This window comes from Equus caballus, chromosome 23 (genome assembly GCF_041296265.1).
Source record: "Equus caballus isolate H_3958 breed thoroughbred chromosome 23, TB-T2T, whole genome shotgun sequence".
Classification (NCBI taxonomy): domain Eukaryota; kingdom Metazoa; phylum Chordata; class Mammalia; order Perissodactyla; family Equidae; genus Equus; species Equus caballus.
The window spans coordinates 47,976,360-48,002,572 of NC_091706.1; the positions used below are offsets into that span (position 1 = coordinate 47,976,360).

Below are 26,213 nucleotides of genomic sequence, written 5' to 3' on the forward strand. Positions count from 1 at the left end.
GTGACTCTTAGGATAAGTGTGTCCCCTGATTTTCCTCATCCACTGAGACCACAGGAAGTGATCCTAGTGCATAGTAAGAGAAAGCCATTTGGGGACTGAAATTTGCTCTGGGTACCTCACAGAATGTCTTGCATACAACCTTTCTTTCCAAAGCAGAGTTTGGCCCAAATTCACTAGGTTGGATACAATTCCCTGTGAAATCAAATTTCAAGACTTAATGACCAGATTTAAGAACTAAAAACGGGTTAGAAATATCATATCTGGGAGCTAATGAAGCCGGATAAAGGATGGAGGGACCAGGAGATGTTGTTCTCGGACTCTCCAGAACAGTTGGCCATTCCTGCAGTTTGAAGTTTCCTTGGTTACTCTGATTTTTTCTAAGAAAATAATCAAAGGCACCAACCAGCAACCTAAGTTTTAGCTTGACCGTTCACATTTTAGAGATATTACCTTCACACTCACAAAGGCTGAGTCCATGGAATATCCCCTTCTGGTAATTTCCAAGGGCAACATGCCCACGTTCTCACAGATCTCATATTCAGTCTGTGACCATTCAACATGAGACCACTTCAGTTCCAGACTGTGCGTGAAAGGAAAAGAAAAGAGAAAATCATAAGAAATGCAGAGTAAATGCCCAGAGGGATTCTCTGCTGGGGAAGAGACTGAACCACTGGTTCACGTCACGATGACAGAGGTGGTTCACTGACGAGTGCTAAAAATTCCTTACACTTGTTTGGTATGTTTTAGTTCACAAACAACTTGCACTAACATTATCTCGTTTGAGGCTTACAACAATGCCATGAGGTAGACAGGGCAAGTATTAGAATTCCATTTTGCAAATGCAGAAACTAAGGTTAAAAGACTGTTGGCGGTCCCACAGTTATTAATGACAAAAGAGTGACTCAAACTTGAATGTTTTGAAAGGAAAGGAACCAGTTGTGAGGTTCAAGGAGACATTCACTTTTGGAAAGGACATTGATGTGAAATCTTCTCTCTGATCCCTTGGCTTTCTTCATCAGTGCAACAAGAACTGTTCCAGACACAGATCTTCTCTGAACTTGGGTTCAGTTTAATATCAAGTTATCTTTGAGGATGTGCCTGGGAATTAAAATGCGTAAGTGTTTTATAACCATTATCTGTTCCTTCTTCTGGGCCTATAAAAGGGCTGTGCTAATATGTAGCTTGGATGCAGCTACGCAACTGAATAAACCTGATAAATACAGGGTGGTCTTTTTTTCCCATCATATATTTAGTGAGCCCAGTATTTGATGGAAACTGTCTTCTTTAATTCTCATAATATGGAGAGGAACTTTTTTCTTTTTTTAGAAAAGAAAATGAGCCTAAGAGAAGTTAAATAACTAATTCAAAGGCAGAAGCTGTGACAAAGCTAATAGATAGCAGAGACGAAATTCCCAGCATAAACCTGAAGTCAAATGTTCCGTTCCTCCTTGACCGTTCTTCTTCCCCAGTAAAGTTCTTCATGACTTTTGTTGTTTGAGCTCAAGCAGAGGAATACAGTTTTATCTTTACTCTGAAATATTTCCCTTTTGAGGTGAAAAAACTTGAAACGTTTCATCTAAACATTTCTCTCCAAACATGTTCTAATCTTTTTTACCCCCGTAACCTTCAGCAAGATAAAAGACACAAGCAATCTTCACTACAACCATTGAACATATTTCCATTGCTTTTGCTTTTCTCATTTCCCCTTCATTCTGCACTTACAAAACCCTCAGTGGTTGCCTCACTGTATTCCTAAACTTCCAACTGGATTCAGGCTTTTTCTTCTAGATTTTTACATTACTTTTTACAATTTTCTTTCCTTGCAGAACTAGAAATTCTGGGTGCCCCTGTGTGGAGCATGGAGTTCACAAATTTCACAGAGCTCTCCAGACTTTCCCAGGACCATTCATATTAGACGGTATGTTTATCCTCTAATAACCACTTTTTGTTCTTGCATCAATCACATGTCACAGTTACATCCTATAGATTAACTTCACTAGCAAAATAAACTCAATAGCACTGTTTCGTACTCTAAGGACCATGGGCCAGTGGAACAAGAGTAGTGTGGGAGCATGGAATTATTGCAGAGGTCCGTGAATCTATATGAACATAGATGTTTCTTCAATCAATAGACATGAAATTTATTGTTACAGGCACGCTGGGCTTCATAAAATTTTGACACGAAAACAAGATCCTTATGTTAAATAATATTGGGACCCTCATGGGTTTTTGATGCAACTGAATTGAAATCTGGCATGAAACAGATCAACAAATAAAGAAGTAAAAGACCATGCTTAAAGAATCACAAGATAACAAGCAACAAGGATATTATAAATGCCAATAGAAAATGCATGTTGTAAAGAATTCCTAAAGGATCCAGCTAAATGAGAAAGGAAAAAAAATCAGCAAGAATGATTGAAGGAAAAGACAGAAAGATGAAACAGGAAGGAAAGGAGAGTGGTGGGAATGAGTGAAATAGGTAAATATGGATGGATTTCAGCTAAGTCTCAGTAAGGTTCAATATCCAATCTTCTGAGAATCCATCCATTGCTAATGCTGACCATGACAAGCAAAAATCCATCACTGTCACTCTGCAGATCCAAGTGACCTCAAGGCCTAAGGCTAAATGCAATTTGATTTCTCATCTAGATCCATAAGGGGACCACACAGAGAGCTGTTCAGCTTCAAAGCATAAAGAGTCTCGGTGTTTGGGAAAGTGTGTGCATTTCCCTGATACACCATTAGAATGTCACGTAGTGCTTAGAGGTTAAGGTTGTCATTACACAATGTTCTATTTTATTTTCTTAAAACTATTTACTACAAAAAATAAAGATCTATTCAAAAGCCATGAAATTTAAGCCAGGCTATATATTCTCTAGAAAAATATTCAAATCACAAAGCATTTCCATACCTACAGGATATATGCAACACATGTTTTGAATGTGTTTTTTATTTTTTGCAGTATTCTATTTGAGAAGATCTTTCTACACTGAGACTGTGGTTGCTTAAGTCCTTCACAAACAGCTGAAAGCAACGTAAGCGATGTAGTCAATCCCTTGGGAACTCTCCCTGCAAGAAACCACACAGCTGTATGCTTGGCGTCATATAGATAACCACATGCAGGGACCCATGAGAGAAATTTGGAAAGCTCTGGATGTGTAGGTGTCATGTAGACAAGGGTTGGTTCAAATCTTCACATCTTAGTGATCCCTCCCTTCTCCTAACATCATTGACTCAGAAATGAAATTTACAGACACACTGCAAAACTCATGGCGATCATTTCAAGTCATTTAGCGGGAGGTGGGACCTCCTTCAGGGGTTTCTGAACCTTGACACTATTGACATTTGGGACCAGTTAATTCTTTGCTGTGGGAGGCTGTCCTGTGCATTGTAAAGTGTTTAGCAGCACTTTTGGTTTCAACCTATCAGATACAATCATACCACTGCCCTCCAGTTACGACAATCAAAAACAGTTTTCAGACATTTCCAAATGTCCCTTGGGGGAAAACTCATCCTCAGTGGAGAAACACTTCCCTAAGCGATTTTGGGGGAACTCGTGGCAATAGAAAATTTGATTTAATGTGCAAACTAAGTTTGGGGTTCCAACAACCACCGTTGTGAATGAAAGACGTAGGATGGAGCAGCGGCAATTAAACTGGATTAGAGGTCATCATGCTTCTGGTCCCACTGCCACTCACTAACTCGAAGTCAGGCACAAGAAAAGCTGTTTAAACACCCCATTTAAATTTGCAATCCATCCCCAAAGTCTAGCATCTGTGATCACCCTTATCCTGACCAACTTTTTCATTTTCCAATGTATGTATCATGAATAATATACTGTTTCATTTACTTATATACTACATATGCTTCAAGTAAGCAGGGGTCTTTGGTTCCCTGATGTATCCCCAAGTCCCTTGTAGAGAGACAAGGACATAGTAAGTGCTCAATGAATACTTGTTAAATGAGTGAATGAGTCTTATTTAGCCCACTGTTTCCCAAGCTAGTGGACCATGAAACTTTTTTTCTCCCCAGGCTTATTAACATCATATTTCATACAATTGGAAGAAATGCTAGGCTAGATGATCCTCATATGTTCTTTCTAGCCCTGACTTTCTAGCCCTGGATTCTTTGGCTATTACTAGACTTCATTAGAATAGAGAGAAAGATGGCATTGATAAAAGAGCATTCTACCATAAAGCATGACCTCTTAACACACATCTATTCTATTCCCTAAGCATGTGCATGGTTCCTAGCATTTGGCTACATCTAGAGGCAGCTTTGATTGTCACAACTGGGAAGAGGGTGATACTGGTATCTAGTGGGTAGGGGCCAGGGATTCTGCTAAACATCCTGCAATGCACGGGACACCTACCCCACTCCACCCCACCCCCGACCCCCACCCCATGACAATTATCTGGCTCCAAATGTCAACAGTGTTGAGGTGGAGGCAAAAATATATACTTTCTGACATTTTATTTTGTGGCTGCTTTATTCATTTATATAAATGAACAATGAACTGAAAGAAACATTGGGGATTAAAACTCTAGTTTTGGATTTGGGACATTAACTAGGTTAACAAAAGCACGTGACACAGGTCCTTGGCTGCTCTGTGCGTCAGTCCCCTCACTTCCCATTGCGTGAGAATGATGAGTCTGTACTTCAGAGAGTTAAATGGACCTTAATGAATAGTCTTTAAGTATTTTTGGCTTCTCAGTGAAAGTTTTTATAGAAGCTAAAATTGTGATTAAATTATTCTTATAACTAGATCGTCATTTATAATCAAGTAGCATATGACTTAAGGAAATTGAAATGTTAAAAATATTTTTCCAAGTATTCAGTTTAAGACCTATCAATTCAAAGAGAATGGCCTTAAGCTCCATAGTCTAATACTACAGACACCTGTGTTTTCATTTTTGCCTTTCTCCCGTGATAATGGGGAAACAGTGTTTAGTTAGGAGGCAGCACAGAGAGTCCCCAAAACAAGTGCTTTGGAGTCAGACAAATCTTGCAACTACTTCTCGGTGTGCGATTATGGTCAGTTACTCAGTCTCTCTGGGCCTCAGTTTTCATTATCTTTAAAATGAGGAGAATTATATTCACATCAAATGATGAAAATTAAAATTCGTTAATAGGTATAAAGCGCCTGTACACAGTGGGTCCTTGATAAGTGCTATTTCCCTTCCCTTCCTCTGAGCTTCCTTAGATCTAGTCTGGAGATAAATATTTTTAACTTCTGGCTTGCAGGTAATGCAAAAGCTTTACCTAGCCAATAGTTTCAACCTCTTCCCCTACAAGGTGTTTCATAAAAGTTGCTCAAACGTTCCAAAGTTCGCTTGTCAGAAATTCGTTTCTTTTTTATTTCTTTTGTCTCTTCTCTTTTAAGGCTAAGAATGAATAATAGAATGGCTACAATGAGGGTAGCCAGAGGAAGGAGAAGAATCAGAGAGCTTGGAAGCATATGACAGCTGGAGAAGCTGCCGCTGAGTTACTAAGAACTGCAGTGGGGGTCAACTTTTCTTTTGAAGTTGACTTTTTTACACTGGGCACAAGAAACAGGTCAACATAGGAGATATGTTATGAAACTGCCTTGGTCAGAAGTTGGCTACATTCTGTGGTCTGCAAAGGTGTTTCTGATGAATGATGTGGGTCCTGTGTAACTTAGTTTGGGAGTTCTGGAGATCATCTTGCTATTCAAGCTGGACTGGAGAACAGACATGAGCTGATGAGTGAGTCATGCCAAGGCAGGGGCCCATCAGATGAGCACTCACTTTGAGGTCCGGTGGTCAGGGTTCACTTTTGGTTCAGCCACTCATTCTCTTAGTAACTTCTGGCCAATTACTGAAATGCTTTGAGCCTGATCTCCTTATCACCCTCAGAGGCTTGTATTTTGCAGATTAAATTAGACATTTGTTAAAAGCACCTAGCACAGTGCCTGAAATGTAGGCACTTAGCCAAATCTAAATCTTTATGCAAATTTCCATGGATTTCAGTGTTCTAAAATAGTTCCTATTCACAATAAAAAGTCTCCCAAATGTACTTCATGAACAACTTGTTCTGTGAGCTATTCTAGGGTGGGGTGGTGGTGGTTCTATAGTCTAATCAGGTTGTGATATACGACATCCTATATCCTCCTTTCAGAGATTCCCAATGCATACAAGCATCTCCACGGTTCCGGGATGCGATGCAGTTAAAGAGCATGCAAGCTAGCTAGCTAGCAATATAGCTTGATTAAATCAAGATTTCCTAACAGCTTTTCTAATGAAATATCTATTGACCCTTCAAGACTGATATTCTATAGAGATGCTGCCATAGCAAAAACTTACTAGCAATCAAGATTCTGGGACATTCCCACTGAACATGGGTTCTCGTTCTTTAAAATAGCCTCGGTTCTGCTCCAGATTGCACCCAACAGTCCCTTCAGCTTTATTACAGAAGGTTTTCACTCCTTCGGATATGTAGAATGTTAATACTATTATTAATATATTAGTCTATTAACTCTGTCTACGCCAAACAAGAACACAAAGTTACACAGCATTTAGCTTAATTATTAATAAGCACATTGATTGTCCACTTTGCAAATCATCACAGATTCAATTTCTAATTACAGATGGGCTTTAGCTGGCCCCCAAATGTTTCCAGAATACTTCTTCAAACAGTCAATCTTTGTACCCACATCAATGAGTGACAATAGTAATCACTACCACAAGTTACATTTGTCAAGGACTTTAAGTATACAAGATGCTTTTGTATATTTTTACCTCATTTGTTTCTCCAAACAAATCTTGGTCTTGCCCCCATCTGACAGATGACATAACTAAGGCTTCAATGATCACCTAGGTCAAGGGCAGAGCTGAAGCTCAAACCCTGTTCTTTGGCTCTAAATCCAGTGGTCTATTCTTTATCAGCTGTACCATAATTCTCAGTGTTTTTGATATGGGGTGCACCCTAATATTAAAACCTGTAATTTACATTTTGAAATAACAACTAAAACTTGTGGTCCTTGAAGAGTAAGTACTTCTCCTTTCTTGCTGCCTGGGTGGTCAATGTCTGGAGAGAAAGAAGGGAGATAAGTCTGCTGCTGCTTTCGCTTTAGGCTAGTTTAGCACAGTTGTTAAGAGTAGGCAAGAAGTTCTTCAGTGTGGTAGGAAAACCGGGGACTCCAGAGCCGTCCTTCCTGGGCCTGAATCCTAGCTGCTTCACTATTCGCTGCAAGAGCCTGGAAAAGTCACTTCCTGTCTCCTTGTTTCAACTTCCTCATCTGTAAATTCTGGATTTGGACAGTACCTAACTCATTAAGTGATTGCAATGATTAAATAAAGAGCAATGAAATAGAGCAGAAAACAATTATATTGCACATGCTTGTGATTTATATTGTATATGCAACTAAGTTCTTGCCGCCTGTCTTGGGAAGACAACCCACTCTTCATAACATTATTTCTTACCAAAAAAATGTGCTTCTTGTTCCAAAAAAATCTACTTACAAATGAGGTCGGGGACAACTATACCATTTAAAAATTATAAAGATAAATGCTGAGTAATTTCTACCTCCCTCTGCCTACTCTAAAGAAAATAATGTATGTCAGAATCAAATCAAAATTATTTTGGGGGGCCAGCGGTGGCATAGTGGTTAAGTTCATGTACTCTGCTTCCGTGGCCCAGAGTTTGCAGGTTTGGATCCTGGGCGTGGGCCCACACACCACTTATCAAGCCATGCTGTGGCAGGCGTTCCACATGTAAAGCAGAGGAAAATGGGCATGGATGTTAGCTCAGGGCCAGTCTTCCTCGGCAAAAAAGAGGAGGATTGGCAGCAGATGTTAGCTCAGGGCTAATCTTCCTCAAGAAAAAAATTATTTTTGGACTAACCCTTGGTAGGCATATTTTGCATCATTTTGTTCCATTGGTTCCGATCATTTCAAGCTGAATAAGATACACCTTCAGCATAGATACTTGAAAACTGATATCCAACAGAAGCTGGACACTATTTAAAACAGCCTCAATTAAGGTTATAAATTCTGTGATTCTCCAAGGAATTTGAGGATTATTTAAAAACATAAATCCTCTTCAAAAGCAACGTCCTTGGTAAGGACAAGGAATGAGAAGGGCATGTAAATGAAGCAAAATCAATCTGGTACCATCGCTGAGAAAAAAAATTCTCTATCGGCTAGGCTGTGTTGACATGTGGAGGACTAGCAGACAGCATTAGGCCAGGAGCAAGTCTGATCAATATTCTCATGTTTTTTAATTGAACTATTAAAAAGCAAGTAAAACCAACATGTTTTCGGAGCAGGATATTTTTTTTTAAATTTCTTGAGAATTGAACGATGTTTGTCTGAATTACAAGTTAATATATTTTCTATAGAGACTGTAATTCCGAAGAATCATTTCTCTTCAGCAAGAGGAGTTTAATGGATGGTGGTTATTCATTTTAGTTTTATAATCCCATGGTTATATTTTAACGTCACAGGCCAGGTCTCCCTTGCTCACATCTACTTCCCAGCTTCTAGTACTCTGTACCTGGCATATAGCAGCCCCTCAATAAAAATCTGTGCCATACCTGGGCAGGTATTACACTTTATGAGGACGGTGGAGGTGGGGCCTCAGGAATGCATTTTGTTGAGAAAGACGCCAGTTTTTCTAACAATAACTACAGAGACCTCTGCTGGTGAGTCTTGGGACTACACTGGAGGATCGGAAAGAAAAAGCAAGAAGGAAGAGTGCAGAGGATTTCTCTGGTTTTCTTCCTTTGTCCATATTCTGTCATAAAAGGCTCATCAAGGGGCTGCACTCACTTATGGTGTGTAGTCTGACTAGGATATGGTGAATATGAAAACTAGGATAAATGAACAACTTTTCTTTGAGTTGACAGGGAAAGATATCAAATTTAAAAGGAAAGAAAAAACACAGCACGAGAACTGAACTATGCGAACCTTTCTGTGACCATCTGATAGCTGGTAAGTTATTCAAGGTCTACTTTCAAGAAAAGCCTAGATTAGGAACCCAGTGAGTGAAATTACTGTGGTCTGTTAATCTCGTTATTCTGAGGGTCATACACTTTATACAACTTCTAAGTGCCACTTAATACCTCCCCAAGTCTATTTTCCTCCTTACACTGTTTTCATCTCACCCATGATAGGTTTATTAACTTCTAAAGGCAGTCACAAGTAATCGTTTTGTTTCCTTTGTTTTTTGTAAGGGAAAGAGAAGATGTTTTGCTAACCCTTCTGACCCCCTCCTTCGTCCCGGCTCCAGAGATTTTCGAAGATGATGGTTTCTAACAGTCCTACAGTGACCTCTTGCTGCACGATTTGTACATGAGCCTGCAAGCTCAGGCCCGGATGCTACAAACTGTCAAAACAGAAACCTGTGTGTGTGTGGAAGCGTATGCATTGACATGCACAAAATGAATGGCCTAGCACGATACAACTTAACTTTTTCATGTTTCCATACTCTGTAAAGCTACTGGCTTTCACATTACCAAGCAGTAACAGAAAAATCCCTCTCCAAAATAAATTCCATGAGCTTCTGAAATGGTCTGTCATTTTGTCCTCTTAGATTCTGTTTGAAAAAGAATATTTCACTTTCCTAATCAGATACATTCTGGACATCATATGCAAGACAATTGAACAAGCATAATAATTTACATTTGAGGAGTGGCAGAGTTCCCGGTGGGGTCCATGATTTGAAATTCCATGACATCTGAATTTATTTCCAAAGATGGGTTTAGGATGTAAAGAATGGTCTTACTGTTTAAGTCCTTTTGGCTAAATTTCTCTTGGATAAATTCACCTACAGAAAAGAAATAAATGAATTTCATGATTAACCAAACAAAATATTAAATAAGAGATGAAAAAATTATATGGCTATTTCATTTTAAACACAGCTTTAAAAACAGCCCAAGTGTATTTTTTAAAGAAATTAACATTATTGCAACTATCTTAAAACTCGAATTCAATGAACTTAAATTAGGCTTTAAAATTACTTTGTCTCAGAAGTATTGTGTTTTAAAGAAAATATAAAAATAGAGGAAGAAAGAATAGGAAGATACAGTAATAAAATCGATAATTCTGTGCCATCCTGTTTAGTGATATATTTTTATCACTGTCTTTGTAAAGCAGAAATAATACACAATCCAGAAAAACTAATATACCAAAAGATAAAACCAGAATTTTTTAAAATGAACTGACATCATTTAGAATTCACGATAGAAAAAAATGAGTCACAAATATGAATCTGGTTCTGACATGTGTGTTCCTCTGAATATATTACAATCTGGCTGTTGAAAAGAAGTTGTAAACAATAAACATCTGTGTATCAGTATTTGGTTCTCCCACTCAAGATGAATTTAGGAAAGCTCATCTTCAAACCCTCTTTAGCACCAATATTGATTTATAAACGGCATCTACCAGTAAGCCCTGGGGAGTGTTTACCAAATGGGGCTGCACTTAATTAAATTACTCTCTAGCATTGCCAGCCACTGGATATTTTAAAATGAGTAATTACAAGGATTAAGGAAGGCAGTACCTGTTGTTGTGTTCTCCAGATGTCCATGTTGGGGGCCTCGTAAAATCTTAAAGATGATCTGATTGTCCTCGGTGTCAGGATCCGATGCCTTCAACACGTGGGAAGTGATGTAAATCCCATAACAGCCGTTTTTCAGGAGCCCCACTTGAGAAGGGGAATGCAAGTGTGTGATGTGCGGGGCTGTTTTGTCCAACTGGTCCACCTGGATCATTGATAATTACATACAATGTCACACAAAGCCTTCTCATCCCCATGTGACCAAGGGTCTTAATGGTTGGACAATGACAAATGCTCCCAAATTTCACCTTCCTTATCTTCCTCATTTGTTAATTTCTGCTAAAGACCGTCTTGTTAAGAATAACCTCAGCAAATATCACAGTGCCTGGAACAGAGGCCAACTTTCCATTGTAACTTTGACCCAGCTTTATTTAGGAGCCCATTGTCTGACTCTTCATTAGGACATAGCTCCTTGAGGGCTGACACCATGTCTTTTTCCCCATCTATTCCCTGCACCTGGCACAGTGCCTGCACCAGAATAAGCTCAAGGAATATTTGTTGAATTAATATATTAAAACTGACCCAAGAATTGTATTGCAAACTTAAGGTTAGCTCCACAGAAGGATTTCCCCGTCTTTCCAGTGTTCGTTGACTTACAGAAACAGACTTGTAAGAGTTTTTAAATACATAGAACATTTTCTCGGCATGTCTTTGTTCAAATGGCAAAAATGTTGAATAAAAACAAAAATACTTCAGTAAGAAAAAAGTGAAAAGTGATTATACAGATATGTGTGTATTTGTTTCATTGAGGATGAGAACTGGTAACCAACCAGGTGGACTGTGATGATGGCAAGTCGTCAATTTCTCATGAGTGACAGGAGGAGCCCAGGTTCAGCTACCAAGGGCTTCATTCAGGTCCATCTTGCAAACGACTGTTATAGGGTAGGGATGGAGCAGGTCTGGATGAATAACAGAATTCACCACTTACATTAAAAACAGGTACAAGAGCACCGCCTTCATTCCTCTCACTCCTAAGACTTCATTCTTAACTTCATTTACCCAAAAAGGATACTACTGTAAATCTTAGTTCACCCTAGCAAAGAATTAGTGTCAATGATAAGACCATATGTATTTTTTGTATATGATGATATAATAAACTACTATGCACCTATTAAAAAGAATAAGACGTAGGATGAACCAATAATGAAAAATATCCACAACTTAGTGTTAACTGGTTAAAAAAAAAAAAGAAAGAAACAGCAAGTTGCATAAGAGGAGATGACTATACTGCCATTTTTGTTAAAAACAAATACATATACATGTTCATACAGACATAGACAAAATTCTGGAAGTATTTGCACAAAGCTGTTCATTTCTCTTGGGGTGGGGGAAAATTACCACTCCTCCCTTGTGTATTTCTTTCTTTTGCTTTTTTTACAAAGATTGGCATCTGAGCTGACATCTGTTGCCAATCTTCCTTTTCTTTTTCCCCCCCAAAGTTCCCCAGTACACAGCTGCATATTCTAGTTGTAGGTCCTTCTGGCTCTGCTATGTGGGACACCACTTCAGCACGGCCTGACAAGTGGTGCTAGGTCAACGCCCAGGATCCGAACCAGTGAAAACCTGGGCCGCTGAAGTGGAACACACGAACTTAATCACTCAGCCACGGGGCCAGCCCTTGTGTATTTCTACATGGAATTCTGCAACAACCAAATACTTTTTTCCTCTCAAGTTGGCAAAGTTCTTTTTTATTAACAAAAATAATCATAAATCATGTTGGCTAATGTTTGGAGAAGCAGACATTTTTATATTTTGCTGCTAGGAGTGCAAATTAGTGAGAATTTTCTGGAGCGGAAATTGGCATATACATATATTAAAAACATGCGTATACTTTGATCCAAAACGTTCACTTTTTGGAGTATATCCTATAGAAATAATTAGATGTGCAGATAAACATATATATATGGATGTTCACTAAAATATAATTTATAGTAGCAATTAACAAAAAATTCCATAAAACAGAGAAGTCCAAGAAGGGATTTATAAACCGTCTCTACCTGAGACTGAGAACAATGAAGCCTTTAAAAGTTAGGTTTTCAAGGAAGATCTAACGACCGGAGGAAACTTCCATAACATAATGAAGAGTGGAGACAGGCAATCTACATGATAGTACATACAATATCATCCCAGTTTGTTATTGCACAGAATAAAAGAATGGAAGGAAGCCACCAATGACAACCATGGCCAGCCACGGTGGCCAGTAGGAGGGATGGTGAATGGCAGGAGAGGAAAGATAAAAATACTCCAAGCCATGTAAGAAATCCTCAAAGTTGATCAATAGATGAGTGTAGCTGGATTTTTTTTACGTTGTATTTTCCCTAAAAACAAAAGTGTTACAAAAGGAACAAATGCCTGTTGTGATCATTTGTTTTAAAAAAAACGTTAATATTTAAACTCTGGTTATGTGGTCCCCTCTGTGTCATCGGTCACACTTGTGCTAAAATGTCTCCTAGTCTTGCTAAACTTCCAGCTTCTTCAAAAGCCGTTCTTCTGACTCAGTATACTGGAAGCATTTTGAAATATTGGAGTACAAAATTTTTTTTAAAAAGGAAGGCTATATCCTTCGGATAACTTGTGTTGGATTTATTGAAAATCATCTCAGACACACCTAAAACACAGAAAGCTGTGATGCTGGTCCTTTCTGCCTCACTTCCAGCCCCGTCCCCTTTTAAGGAAGATTACAAGAATCATTGCAGCAAGATTGCAGTATGTTGGTCAGACAGACATAATTTCCTACGAAATGAATGTTGAATTAGTGCCTGCTGGTATCAGTGGCAGGCACCTGTGTTTTAGCTTGTTCAGTCTAGTATCTTTGCCCTTCGTTACCCAGATCGAGACAAGAAGAGCAGTGCACCCATGCTTGGGAGACTTACTTGGAGCAATCCATCACTCAGTGGTGGTCCACATCATATTGTCTTGCCAGAAAAAGCTCCTGTAGGCAAGAGACTAAAGGGCTCATCTTTCCTGCACGGCTGGCGGGGGTTAGTCACTTCCTAAACTGCTTGACCTCTCTGCTCAGAGAGACCAGGGAATTTGGGGGAGAAAGTTTAAGGCTTTCTTTGTCAGGTTTTTACACACAATGATTTTTTTTGTGGGGGGGGCAAGGAAAGCCTTGTGAACCTTTACACCTGTAATCAACATTTTCCTATCAGTAAATTCTACAACTTCCAAGGGATAACTCTCATACTACAACCAAGCTCTTTAAGTTGAGGATTGGTGTTGAGACAGACCTGATTTAAGTTCTGATACTTTCTCTAAACTCTACCCTCTTTCCCCTCTCTGCGCGGAAGTGTGGGAAGGAACTCTTATGCCTGTGCTTAGAATTGATAACTCCTACAAATTTGCAAGGAAAATGACCCAGAAAATCACCCCTGCTTGGACAGTACAATGACATTTCTCTACCTAGTATGGGGAGTCAGGAGTCAAGAAAAAAAATTAGTAGACTGAAGAGTGGGATGGGGCTAATAACAATGAAAACATATAATAACAAAATGAAAACACAATAATGTTTACTATGTACAAAGTACTTCTTTCATACTGTGCCAATGACATCAACACCTTCTCTCTACTCCCAGTGCATCATAATTTCATTACATTTTCTGGACCTCCCTAGTGTCAAAGATTCATCCGGGACCCACTCTACGTATCATGACTCCCCACTTTTCTACTCAGATCCTACCTTAGAAAGAGACTGTAATGGTTAATTTTATATGTCAACTTAGCAGGGTTGCGATGCCCAGTTGTTTGGTCAAACATCAGGCCAGATGTTGCCGTGAAGACATTTTTAAGATGTGATTAACATTTAAGTCAGTAGACATTGAGTAAAGCAGATTCTCCTCCATAACGTGGGTGGGCCTTATCTAGTCAGTTGAAGGCCTTAAGAGAAAAGACAGGTTCCTCGAAGAGGAAGGAATTTTGCCTCCAGACTGTTATTGGACTCAAGACTGTAACATCAACTCCTGCTGGAATTTATAACCTGCCGGCCTTCCCTGCAGACTTTGGACATGTCAGATCCCACAATTGTGTGAGCCAATTCCTAAACAATAAACCCGCCCCCCTCTCTGTGTATATACACACACACACATATATATGTGTACACACATACACACACACACACACATATATATATATACACACATGTGCCGCATAACCAGGTTTCAGTCAGTAATGGACCGCATATACAATGATGGTCCCATCAAATTAGTACCCTATAGCCTAGGTGTGTAGTAGGCTGTACCATCTAGGTTTGTGTAAGTACACTTCACGATGTTTACACACTGACAAAATCACCCAATGACACATTCTCAGAACATATCCTCGTCGCTAAGTGATGCATGACTGTATACACATATTTAAATAAGTCCTATTGGTTCTGTCTCTCTGGAGAACCCTGACTGATACAGAGACTAAACAGCAAGGGAAAATTATGATTATTTTACATAATCAGAACATATCTTGAAATAAGAGACAGATTTATATCTTTTCTGCGTTTGGGGGAAGCATGTAGAACAGGGTGAATTATTTCCAAGGAGAGTGGATTCAAGGCTTTGAGAGCCAGAACATACTTGATGTGTTTTGACTAAAAAAAGAAAAACACATTTTGCCCTCCAAGAATCATCGTAATAGTCAACACAAATGTGGCAGTGTGGTGCCATAGAAAGGACACAGAATTTGGGATCGGAAAGATGTGAGGTCTTTACATGTGCTTGAAAAAATTATTGAACTTCTGAGCTTCTGAACATCTATAAAATGGAGATCATAAAACCTACCTCATAGGATTTTCATCAGAATTAAATGAGATTTATGTAAAGTGGGTCTGAACTACAGTTAACACTCTAAAAATTGTAGCTGCTACAATTATTTTCCTCATCATTATTACATGTACAATATTGATGCTGCCTTGTAAGTATTCATACATTTAATTGAAAATTATTAAAATGCCAGTAGATGACATGGACCAATAAGCATCATCATAATAGCAATAGAGTTAGATAGTATAACAGAGTATAGTTAGATATTTTATTGTAGTTATAAGATATTGAATAACTAATATGCCAGTGTCTTGAGTACCGAAGATTATTTAATTCTCACTGCAGTGCTATAAGGTATGTTTTTCAAAGAAAGAAAACTAGAATCAGAGGAGTTAAAGAACTCTTCCAAGGTCACACAGCTAATAGATGGCAAAGCAGAAATGGCCCAGGTGTGCCTGACACCCAAGCCCCTGGTTTTGTTCCCTTCTGTACTACCACTGACTCCTACGGTCAGTCATTAGCCCATATGCAGGGACCACATCTGTTTTGTTCATATCAATATGCCTGGCGCCTTGCTTCGTGCCTGGCATGCTGTAGACATAGCATACCTATTTGAATGAAAGAGGGAGGGAAATAAGGAAATAGTTCTCCTTGTTGTTTTCTGCACATGCCTGGCAACGAACTGTGTATTTGTCATACTTGCCTGGATAGTGAATGAAACAGGTTCTTGCCACACTCTCCCATCCACCATGAAGCCTTGGTTTGTCCCATCTGTGGCCACAAACGTAAAGCGGTCAATCTGAGAGTCCCCTCCCAAGTGCCTGTAGGCCACATTCCCGCTGTCCACATCCTGCTGAGTGAAATTGTGTTGAAGCAGCACTGTCCCCCATAGGTAGAGCTGGCCATGTTGCGGGAGCTGGGCCAAAAGGAAGGTGAGGTTCTGCGCTGGAGTGTCAGGGTCGGTCAGCTGAAGGAGGTGAGGGGAAAGAAGACCTGTGGCCCCTTCGGCCAGTCTCAACCCCTTGTTCCTGGTCACCACGGGTAAGGCTCTGTCCACAGTCTCCAGTGTGATCTCAAACACCCCGGGCTTGGTCTGCAGCCCATTGCTGACTGTGAATCTGGCAAAGAGAGGCAAGGCAGCCTTCAGCATGGATTCTTGTGTCACCATCTACTGAAATGAAATGATAACAAGACACACCTTTACTAAAGGACATGTCGTGTTGAGACTCAAATGAAAACTCAAGGGTAGATCTTTCAGGAGAACGCAATTCTATCTGTGAAACAAGTCACTAGGTAATACACAAATTGACCAGTAAGCACCCAAAAGTGCTCTCTCAACCACATTGATGGTAGACTCATGTGATGGAGCAGGCGAATTCTGCCAGTGGTATTTATCAGGCTTGTCAGTGCTTAGCATAGTTCCTTGCCCTAAATTGGAATTTCACATCCAATTAGACCCATGACATGAGTTTGAAGACTATACTTAATTTAGATATATTTATAATTTTGCAATTGTATTTTTTTGGTGGGCATTTAATAAGCTAAACATTGAAGACTGATCATTGGGGGCCAAACCAAGGGCTCAGTTTGGTCAATTCACTCTATTTATGTATTTTCACGATAAATTTCCTAAGACCAGATCACAATACTGAGCCTTGTAGTAGTCCATAACATATCTCCTTTTCTGGGCCTCATTTTCACTCTTCTGTAAAGCGAAAGATGGACCAGATGGTCACCGAGAACCATCGACTCTAAAATATCATGTGATGCTCTAATCCCTTACATTTTTCTTATGCTTCTATATTTCCCCTTACAAGATATGTAGGAGTTACACTAGACATGGATTACTTCCCTGCCTTAAAGAAAATTAGAGCAAAAAGGGTCAGAAACGTGGCGGGAGATCATATAGCAGGTAGGAGAGAGAGCTGGACTAGAACCCAGATCTTTTGACCCCACACATCCTGCTCTTGTAGTTTTTTAAAATAAATGCTGGTTTAGCAATCCACCAACAAAGAGTTGTGGTGCCTGGGCACCACTGCAGAACTGTAAAGAGAAAACTGAAATGATGCAAATTCAAGGTAAGCAGAATCTCTCACAATCATGGGTTTGTGCTACCGTAATTGCTTCTGATTATATTGATCACTGAATCACATTCCACCCACCACTGCCAATCTCCAAATAAAACCAGTTTAGGGGCAGGCCCGGTGGTGGAGCAGTTAAGTTTGCATGTTCCACTTTGGCAGCCCGGGGTTCACCGGTTCGGATCCCGGGTGCAGACATGGTACCGCTTGGCAAGCCATGCTGTGGTAGGCGTCCCACATATAAAGTAGAGGAAGATGGTCATGGATGTTAGCTCAGGGCCAGTCTTCCTCAGCAAAAAGAGGAGGATTAGCAGCAGACGTTAGCTCAGGGCTAATCATCCTCAAAAAAATAATAATAATAGTTTAAATGACTTTTAGAACATTTCAATGTGTAATTTTTATTCCAAAGAGAATTGAGAGTATAATGAGATTAAGCAAACAAAATGCACTATTAAAATTCTAAAAGTTAGTAAATCACTACCATCAAATGAAATTGACAAATTCACTGTAGATCAAAGAAATGTACATCACAATTATCATGGCGTTGTGTCTATTAGTTTTTCCCCATGTATGGCGGTAGCTTGAAATATTCATGGAGAAGAGATATACTCTTATATTCCACGGATGTAAAAATCTCTAAAAATGTTTTAGTGGAATATAACATTAAATTATACAAGAATTTCCTTCTAGGCTCTTTTTTTTTAAGTAGAGAAGATATGGCGTTTATATTTATTTTACTAATCTGACAATTTGACTAACTAGTTCTTTATCCTTTGCAAAATACATCTTATCCTTCAGAGTTTGAAGGTTGATACTTTGCTTTTGAACATAAACCTGACACCAGGTTGTGTGAGTACAAGGAGATGATCAGCCAGCCTGAGGCAAAGGACTCTGGGAAAAGAGCAGCCAGACCAAAGTAAAGGGAGATGAGTTTGGCTAAGTACAGATTTTGCTTTGAAGGCTAAGGTATAATTTCTGAGCTTTCTAAGTATCTAATTGATAAGACTGCCTACAAGGAAAATATGATGTGATGCATAGTAAAAGGAATCTATGTTCAAAAAGTTAAAAGTACTAAAGTGAAATATTACAAATAAAACAAATTTTTGACATTTCACATACCTCAACTTGTAAAGACTATAACCTGGTTATTTTCTGCAGCATTATTTTTACAGTTTGAATAAGGACATTGAATTAACTTTAGAATTGTAGATTGAGCAACATTACATAGTTTCCTTAAAACAAAACAGTTTTCATTTTGTAAAGCTGAACTTTTGCTATTTTCTAAGCAATAGGGCAATTTCACTGTTGGCTCATGCAGTCTTTGCAAAATTAGTCATTTTTTTTTTTTTTAAAAAGAAGCATACCCAGAAATATATCTGTACGTTCTTCCAACTTTTTATTTACTAGTCACCTTGACAATTTCAAAGGTCAAGTGATATGCATTTGTAGGTGCAAAAATCATGGTCTATTTCTCAGGGAAAGCTTTGCCTGGAATTGTGCCTTTATTCCATTGTTTTCCTGTTCCTTTTCATGTTTCCTCTCTGGTGCCTATCATCAGACCCATGATATAACAAGGGGAAGGTGAGGTGTTCCCTCACTGCCTCCAATTTCTCCATTTTTTACTTAATCCCTCCAGATACACATTTCATGAGTTCCATTTTACCCTCTTTCACAAATAAAGTGGCTCTCTACTCCCTGCCAGATCACTAAACCAAAATGTGCTCTCGTGGAGAGTTTTAAATTGACCATTTATAGTTTAGCACAAATTTAAGCCAAAGGACAAATATTTTAGTATTAGCATTAATTGTGGAATTAAAGACATCATGCCCCGTTAAAAGCATGTCAAATATGAGCAGAGAAGGAAGGGGAAAGAAGGGCAGCGATGGGGATCAGGAACAAGGAGGTTCAGTGAGAGCTCCAGTGACGGTCGGGGCTCAACCAGAGGCGGCCATCTTGTGTATCTGATTCCCACTTTCCCCTCTGGAGACTGAATTCTGAAAATGTCTGACCAGGTCCTCAAAGCTCAGTCTCAGGATGGCCGCATTTATATGCATGTGTGACCTGTGTGAGGACGCTGAAGTTGTCTCATGATCCAGGCTGTCCTTCTCAAACCCCTCCCTGCCTGATGATGGGGATCTGACCACGTTGGAAATCGGCAGCCTGCCATCAGACAGATGGGAATGAGGGCGAGCAGGCCAGGGACTATATAAGAGGAAGAAATATGTTTACTGAGGCCACTGTTCCCAGCTGGGACACCGAAGCAGCTGTCTGCACTGACCAAAAGCTAATAAGCCAGTGGCGAAAAGGATGCAATTTTTAAACATGACTGGATCAAACACATCATTCCACTTTCACAGGTAACCATGCAAACTACTCACAGGCAGAGAAACATTATCAGAGAGAGAGAGACAGGGTGAATGGTCATGGTTGGCTTCCCAGTCAAAATAAGCCTAGCAGAACAAGTGCACCAAGGTCAGTGCTGTTCACGTCCGCAAAGGTTGACCAGATGATCTTACAAATGCTCCCCCTCCCCCACAAAGCAACCCTCCAAATAGATTCTCCAGTTTTAAAATAACAGTGCCATTGCTATGATGGTATCCATTCCAAGGTTAAGGAGCTGGTGGTATCGCAGTAGCAGCTCCTTCTGTGGGTCCATTTTGGTTAATTTCACTTCTTATGCCCCCCTGAGAAGAGACACAGCCAAGATGACCACTGTTCTCATGAAATTTGGGGAATGACTCTCAGATTCGTCTGGGGTGCCTGCCTGGTCTGATTTCACCATTACACGGTGCTTTCAAGCTTTCTGCATTTCCTGGCAATAGAGTTGGCTGAAGAATCTGCCATCTGTCATGGCATTTAAAAGATAAAAATGGAATCATAAATAGAGCCAGTTCCTCAAAAAAAAAAAAAGTCCAGCCGGCATGTCAAAATGGAGGACATTAGCATGTTCTTTTAGTACCCGGCTGCCAGCAGCTGAAGTCAGCTTGCTAATCACTTGGTGTCATCTGTCCTAGAATGCGCTGCCAAATCTTTCTTCCAGGCCAGCAGCACCAAACAATGCAGGAGAAATTTATGATTCGCAAAATATTTTTGCAGAAGGTAAAATCTGACCATTAAACTCCCCCGCTTAATTAATGCTGCCATATCCTACATTAAAACGAGAAGGGGGAAAATCCTCTGCCACAGAATTTATCTCCTCTACCCAGCCAAATTCCTTGCCAGATTTAACAGCAAGCGACATAAATTTAGGTGATTAGATTGGTTGCATATATTTAATTTTTAAAAAGCACCATGATCACACTTTCATTAAAACAGGCTTTCAGCTTTGGTTTAGTGCCACTTGACAAACAACGCAGCAGTCCATGATTGGGTTAGCGAAATGACAAGATTAAAACGAGGGTCTTGGGTAGATGCTAGGCTCTTCCATCATCAATATGTAAAACTGCTGGCCGAACAGCAGAATGACACATTGAGGAGGTTCCTTCGCACAAGTGCATCTTCTCCGCAAATTTTTGGTACGATGAGGTATGATGGAAAGAACTCTCCCAAATGAGATCTCAGCCTAAATTCAGCTCTGATTCAGTTATGTCGGTTTAGGCAACTGTCTTTGCTTCTTGGAACCTCGGTTTTCTAGTGCACAAAATGGGAACAAACCATCTCTCTCAAGGTGGTGGTGTAAGGCTGAAAGGAAATGATTCACAAGAAAAGGGTCTAGTACACTGTCTGATGCATTGCAGGTGTTCAAGCAATATCAACTTTTTTACACGTAAGTGAAGGGATGGGACTAAATCAATACTTTCCAACCTGTGGTGTTTGTTTATTTTCCGCATCGACCTATTTTCTAATCTTGAGTCATTCAAACACCACCTTCCTAATTTCTGCCAAATTCTTGACCCACCTGTACTCTTATTAAGTTGCTTTAGAGCAACCCACTCTTTGTTTTACCTAAATAAATGTCTCTAAAAGGAAACTTTCTAACTACTAAAATCTGAAATTTTTAACTACCAAAAACTTCATCACCATAAATACTGCAAAAATAAATACAAGAAAATGATGTTTTTCTTTCTAGCTAGATATTGTTGCCCAATGGCCTGGAACCTGAGGTCTGCACTCTCTTTGTTAAAAAGGGAGAACGGTTAATACTGAAGAGCTGTGGAGGACATATGGCGCCAGTCTGGGACTTCCTTGTTGAAACAATCAGAAGGATGGAGAGCACTAAGAGAGAGCAGTTTCTCAGTCCTGACTCCCTGTCGTTTATTGCCTTCTTCCCCCATCAGCCCATATTGCATCTTTGTATCACTGGTGGTACAAATCACTCACTTCAGAAAGTACAGCCACAGGCTTTGTGCTGAAAGAAAACCTTGCCCAGAAGCCCAGTGTGTAAAACAAACTCTCAAAAAATAAAATGCAACAAAGCTCTATCAGTAAATTGGAGTGAGGGCCCCATCTTCTGTCTCTGAGAGGCCCCGAGAGGGCTTCCGTAAATCCTCAAGGCTCCTCAGAACACACTTGGAACAACGGCCTGGACCAGGCCAGCAACTGCTAGTCCTGACTGCATCAGAATCACCTGGAGAGATTTTAAAACTACAGAACCTGGGCCTGAGACTGGACTTACCAAAGTTGCCTCTCTGGGGCGAGGTCCAAGAATTTATATTTTTATAAATCTCCCAGGGAACTCTCTTGAGGATCTAGAAATTTGGAAATTTCTAGGATGAATGATTTCTAAAATGCCTCTAGCATGACCCTATATGGATGTGAATTAGGAAACTTCTATAGTATCACCAATTCTCATATACAGAGATGCTGCTTTCTCTTCGCAGCTCATCACTACCATCTGATTGATACCTAACCTTCATTTCTGAACGTCTTTACATGTTCATTCATTGGCTTCTCCAGCAGAGTCACTGGTTTCTCCAATACAGTCATTAGTGTCTTCAGCAGACTCTCCTGCGGGTGTTGACTGGGGGAAGTGGGAATGGACAAGAGGAAGAAAGTCTAGAAATGGGTACAAAATTAAAGCCCCAGAATCTCATATACATGCATTAAACCAAGAAGCACCAGCCTCTGTTAGTGAACAGGGAAAGGAGAACAATCATTGCTCTTGTTTGTAATTTCTTTCCTCCTTCAAGATTACGCATGGTATTGTAAAGATCAGAGGGAAAAGGGGGGCCAAAGAAGGAATATAATAAGTAATGATAACAACAACAACTCTATAGTAGTAGTAATAATTGCAGCTAGTACTTATTTCATTCTTCCTATGTGCCACATAATGTTTTAAGTATTTTACATGCACAAGCTCCTTTGAACCTCCCAAAACCCCTGTAAGGCAGGTACTATGAGCATCATTCCTTTTCACAGAACAGGAAACAGGATCACAAGAGGATGTGTAACAAGACGAAGGCCACAGTGTAGTGAGAAATGGAGGCAGTAATTGACCCAAGCCTGTGCCCCACCAACTACACTATTCCACTTCTGGAGCAAAAGAACCAGGGTGAGAAGGAATCCCCTCATCTCATGTTTTAGTCAAAGCCTGTAACACTTATGCACTGAATCGGTTATTAAGATATTGATCACCCAAATGATTAGCTGTTTGTTAAGGACACTTGTCAAGAAAAAAGGAAGACATTAGTTCAAACTTCCCTGGATGTTTTTTTTTTGGTTTAAAAGTTGAACTATCCAAATCATCACTCTAAATACTAAACAAGCAAGCAAAATCATCTTTACTAATATTTAAGCAGTGCTTATCATAACAGGCATATTGAATTTAGATAAATAAAATGTATGATCGAGAGTGGCATTTGAACACAGCTGTATCAGTACACTTGATAGTGTACGGGCACCACTGAATGATATGGGAATACGCTACATTTCCGTTATTTTATGGCGCTCTTTTGAAGGTTGTATTCTGGTAAAAACTATCCAGAAGGCCTGCTTGGGTGGCCGATAAACCGATGCTCTCAGGGCCTCCTCCTTAATTAGTAAAACTCAGAGTCGGGTATGTACCACTGTTCCGCGAAGGCTAGTCCGAGATTTGCTGGTTCCCATCCCAGCCCCAGGGATCTGTGTCCTCTTAAGGACCTTGCATTCAGCCAGCTTTGAGAACTGCTAGACGATAGATTCTTCAGAGTTTCTCTTGCTTTATGTGACTGGAGACAGATTTCAGTATTTTAAATCACCGTCGACTTTCATTAATGTTGAATCTTTGCCTTTTCACCAGATTGTTATTCATTCTAATGATTTATTTGATACAGAATCTTTGAACAGGTGCACAGCCCCAATTATAACATTGTTTCTAAGGGGAAATATGATCCACTTTATGACAGCATGATTTATGATATAGTTACCGGAACACATTGTGTCAAAAGGCAGTGTCTGCTTATGCCAAATGTTTACTAATAAATACCTTTTCCGCAGATAGAAAAACATACTCAGAAAAAGAGGTAAATTACTTTTCCATGTCTCTCCCGAGCTGGGATCCTTAGGTCTTCCCACTTCTCCTCATGGAACAGCTTGCATTTAGATCTGCTTATGTGTTTATTTTAAAACAGCAAACCCTAATTTCTTGCCTTGCCTCTGTCATTTTAATCATGAACCCTCACCTTTCATACATCTAGGCAGTAGAAGAACAACGTAGCTACACCAGAGCTGGAAAAGGACTCATTTTTTCCCCTTCTTTTGTCCTTCCAAGCATTAATCATGGGAAGGGGTTCTGAAAAATTTCCTTGGGGCTCACCTGAATGTGTCGCTGGAGACAGCTGCCTTGCTGTTGTGGACATAGCAGACTGTCCGTCCTGCTATGTCCATTTGGCTGAAGCTCGTAATGGGGACTCCGGGATGGCGGGCGTGTTCGAGCCGGCCATGTCGCGGTGGGGAGGTGATGACATACAGCAGTTTCTCAGGCTTATCCGCTCCGTCCACAGCAAGGAGAGTGGCGCTCGTCAACCAACCTCTGTCACCTTTAGACACCACAAGTGGTCTTGCAAGGATGACAATATCACCTACGTGGCAGAAGAGGCTGTCGTCAAGAATCACATTAAAAAAAATAAAATGTCCAAAGTGAAGGTAAAAACCAAAAGCCAAACTGTGCAGAAATCAAAACTAATATGACTGAGAAAGGTTTATAGAACTATGATTAAAAAAAGAATTAGACAAAAGACATGAGCAGATATTACACAGAAGGGGAAACATGTAGGGCCAATAAAGAAACAAAAAGATGCTCAACTTATTAATAATCATGGAGATACAAATCAGGACCACAATAAGTTGCCATCTCACAGCCCTTTGGCAAAAATGTAGAAGTCTGATGATACTACATGTGGAAGAGAATGTAGATCAGGATGCTCTTGCATGGGATTCTGGTAGGAGGATAAATTGGTACACGATTTGGCATGATTTTGTAAAGAGCTGAGTATTCACATATGCCTGGATCCAGTGGTTCCACTCCAGCTGTGTACTGGGGAGAAACACGTACCCTTGCACCCAGGAGAGATGTGCCAGAATGGTCCTCGCAGCACTGTTTGTAATTGAAAACACTGGCGACAACCCAAATGCCTTTCCAGAAAGTGAATGTATAAACAAACCATGCTCTATTCATACAACCAAACTTTGCACAGTAGCAAAATGAATGAACAACAGCTCCACACAACAGCACAGATGTAGCTTCTTACCATTTGTAAGTCCCAGAAAACTATAAACAAAAGTCAGAAAATTAACTCAAAATTCATTCGTTTGGTCATTCCGTCTGGAGGATGGGAAGGGCATACAAGTAGATGTTTGTTATTGTTAATATTCCAGTCCTTGAAGCGTATGGTGGTTGCACAGGTGTTTATTATGTATTTTAAAAAGAATGCTTTGGATTAGCCAAGTGGAAATGGGTCACACATGGACTAATGATGCAGTGTTTCACAAACTAAGGATTATAATTCACTTTTGCTCACCTGAGACTCATAAAAAAATTGATCATAACTAAAATATAAAGCTTATACTTTGTGCCAGGCACAGGGCTATGAGCTCTCACATCTTCACATCCACGCTATGAGGTGGGGTATCATGATATCTCCCAATTATAAATGAGGAAGCTAAGGTGTAGAGATGTTAACCAGCTTGTTAATGATTATATGGTTAATAAAAGCTGGAGCTGGCAATTGTACTCAGCCCATCTGACTCAAGAGCACAAACTCAAACACCATATTATTTGGCATCCTCTCTTTAATATATAGAGAGTTCTTATAAATCAACATGAAAAGGGTGAATATCCAAAAGAAAATATGCGTGAAGTAAACGCCAAGCCATTTCTTTTTTTTTCCTGCCCCCCCCCCCCCCCCGCAGGGAAAGATTCGCCCTGAGCTAACATAGGTTGCCAATTTTCCTCTTTTTTTTCTCCCCAAAGTCCCAGTACATGGTTGTATATCCTAGTTGTAAATCTTTCTAGTTCTACGTAAACCACCACCACAGCATGGCAGCTGACAGACGAGTGGTGTGGTTCTGCGACCAGGAAACGAACTCAGGCCACTGAAATGGAGCACGGCAAACTTTAACCACTAGGCCATAAGGGCTGGCTCACCAAGCCATTTCTAAATTAAAAACACAAATAGTCAATAAAATTTCGGAAAGATATTCAGTCCCATGAAGAAATAAAAAAATGAAAACAAAATATCAAGGAGGTATAACTTTAGACCAGTGGTTCTCAATGAGGGGTGACTTTGCCCCCCTACCCAGGGGACATTTGGCAATGCCTGGAGACATTTTTGGTGGTCATAACTGGGAGTTTCTGCTAGCATCTAGTGATAGAGGCCAGAGATGT

The 26,213-nt window shown here is 39.9% G+C and overlaps 1 protein-coding gene and 2 long non-coding RNA genes across 16 annotated transcripts in view; 2 read left to right on the forward strand and 1 right to left on the reverse strand.

The window, feature by feature from the left end:
• Positions 1 to 26,213, reverse strand: part of FREM1 (FRAS1 related extracellular matrix 1) — a 145,451-nt gene that overhangs the window by 24,047 nt on the left and 95,191 nt on the right. For 4 of the 14 annotated variants that reach the window (XM_070249083.1, XM_014735482.3, XM_001493917.5 and 1 more), the window contains 5 exons: positions 24,144 to 24,408; positions 16,033 to 16,447; positions 10,522 to 10,723; positions 9,642 to 9,786; positions 451 to 580 (listed from right to left, as the gene is read on the reverse strand). In XM_070249083.1, coding sequence (XP_070105184.1) covers positions 451 to 580; positions 9,642 to 9,786; positions 10,522 to 10,723; positions 16,033 to 16,447; positions 24,144 to 24,408 — 1,157 coding nt within the window. Of the gene's footprint in view, positions 1 to 450; positions 581 to 9,641; positions 9,787 to 10,521; positions 10,724 to 16,032; positions 16,501 to 24,143; positions 24,409 to 26,213 lie in introns of those variants that run through there. The other 10 variants (XR_011431765.1, XR_011431769.1, XM_023627380.2 and 7 more) reach the window with 5 other exon arrangements.
• On the forward strand, positions 935 to 7,337 carry LOC138920498 (uncharacterized). The gene is made up of 3 exons (XR_011431774.1): positions 935 to 1,114; positions 1,827 to 1,918; positions 2,963 to 7,337. It is a non-coding gene; the product is annotated as an uncharacterized lncRNA (long non-coding RNA).
• On the forward strand, positions 8,672 to 9,528 carry LOC138920499 (uncharacterized). The gene is made up of 2 exons (XR_011431775.1): positions 8,672 to 8,951; positions 9,194 to 9,528. It is a non-coding gene; the product is annotated as an uncharacterized lncRNA (long non-coding RNA).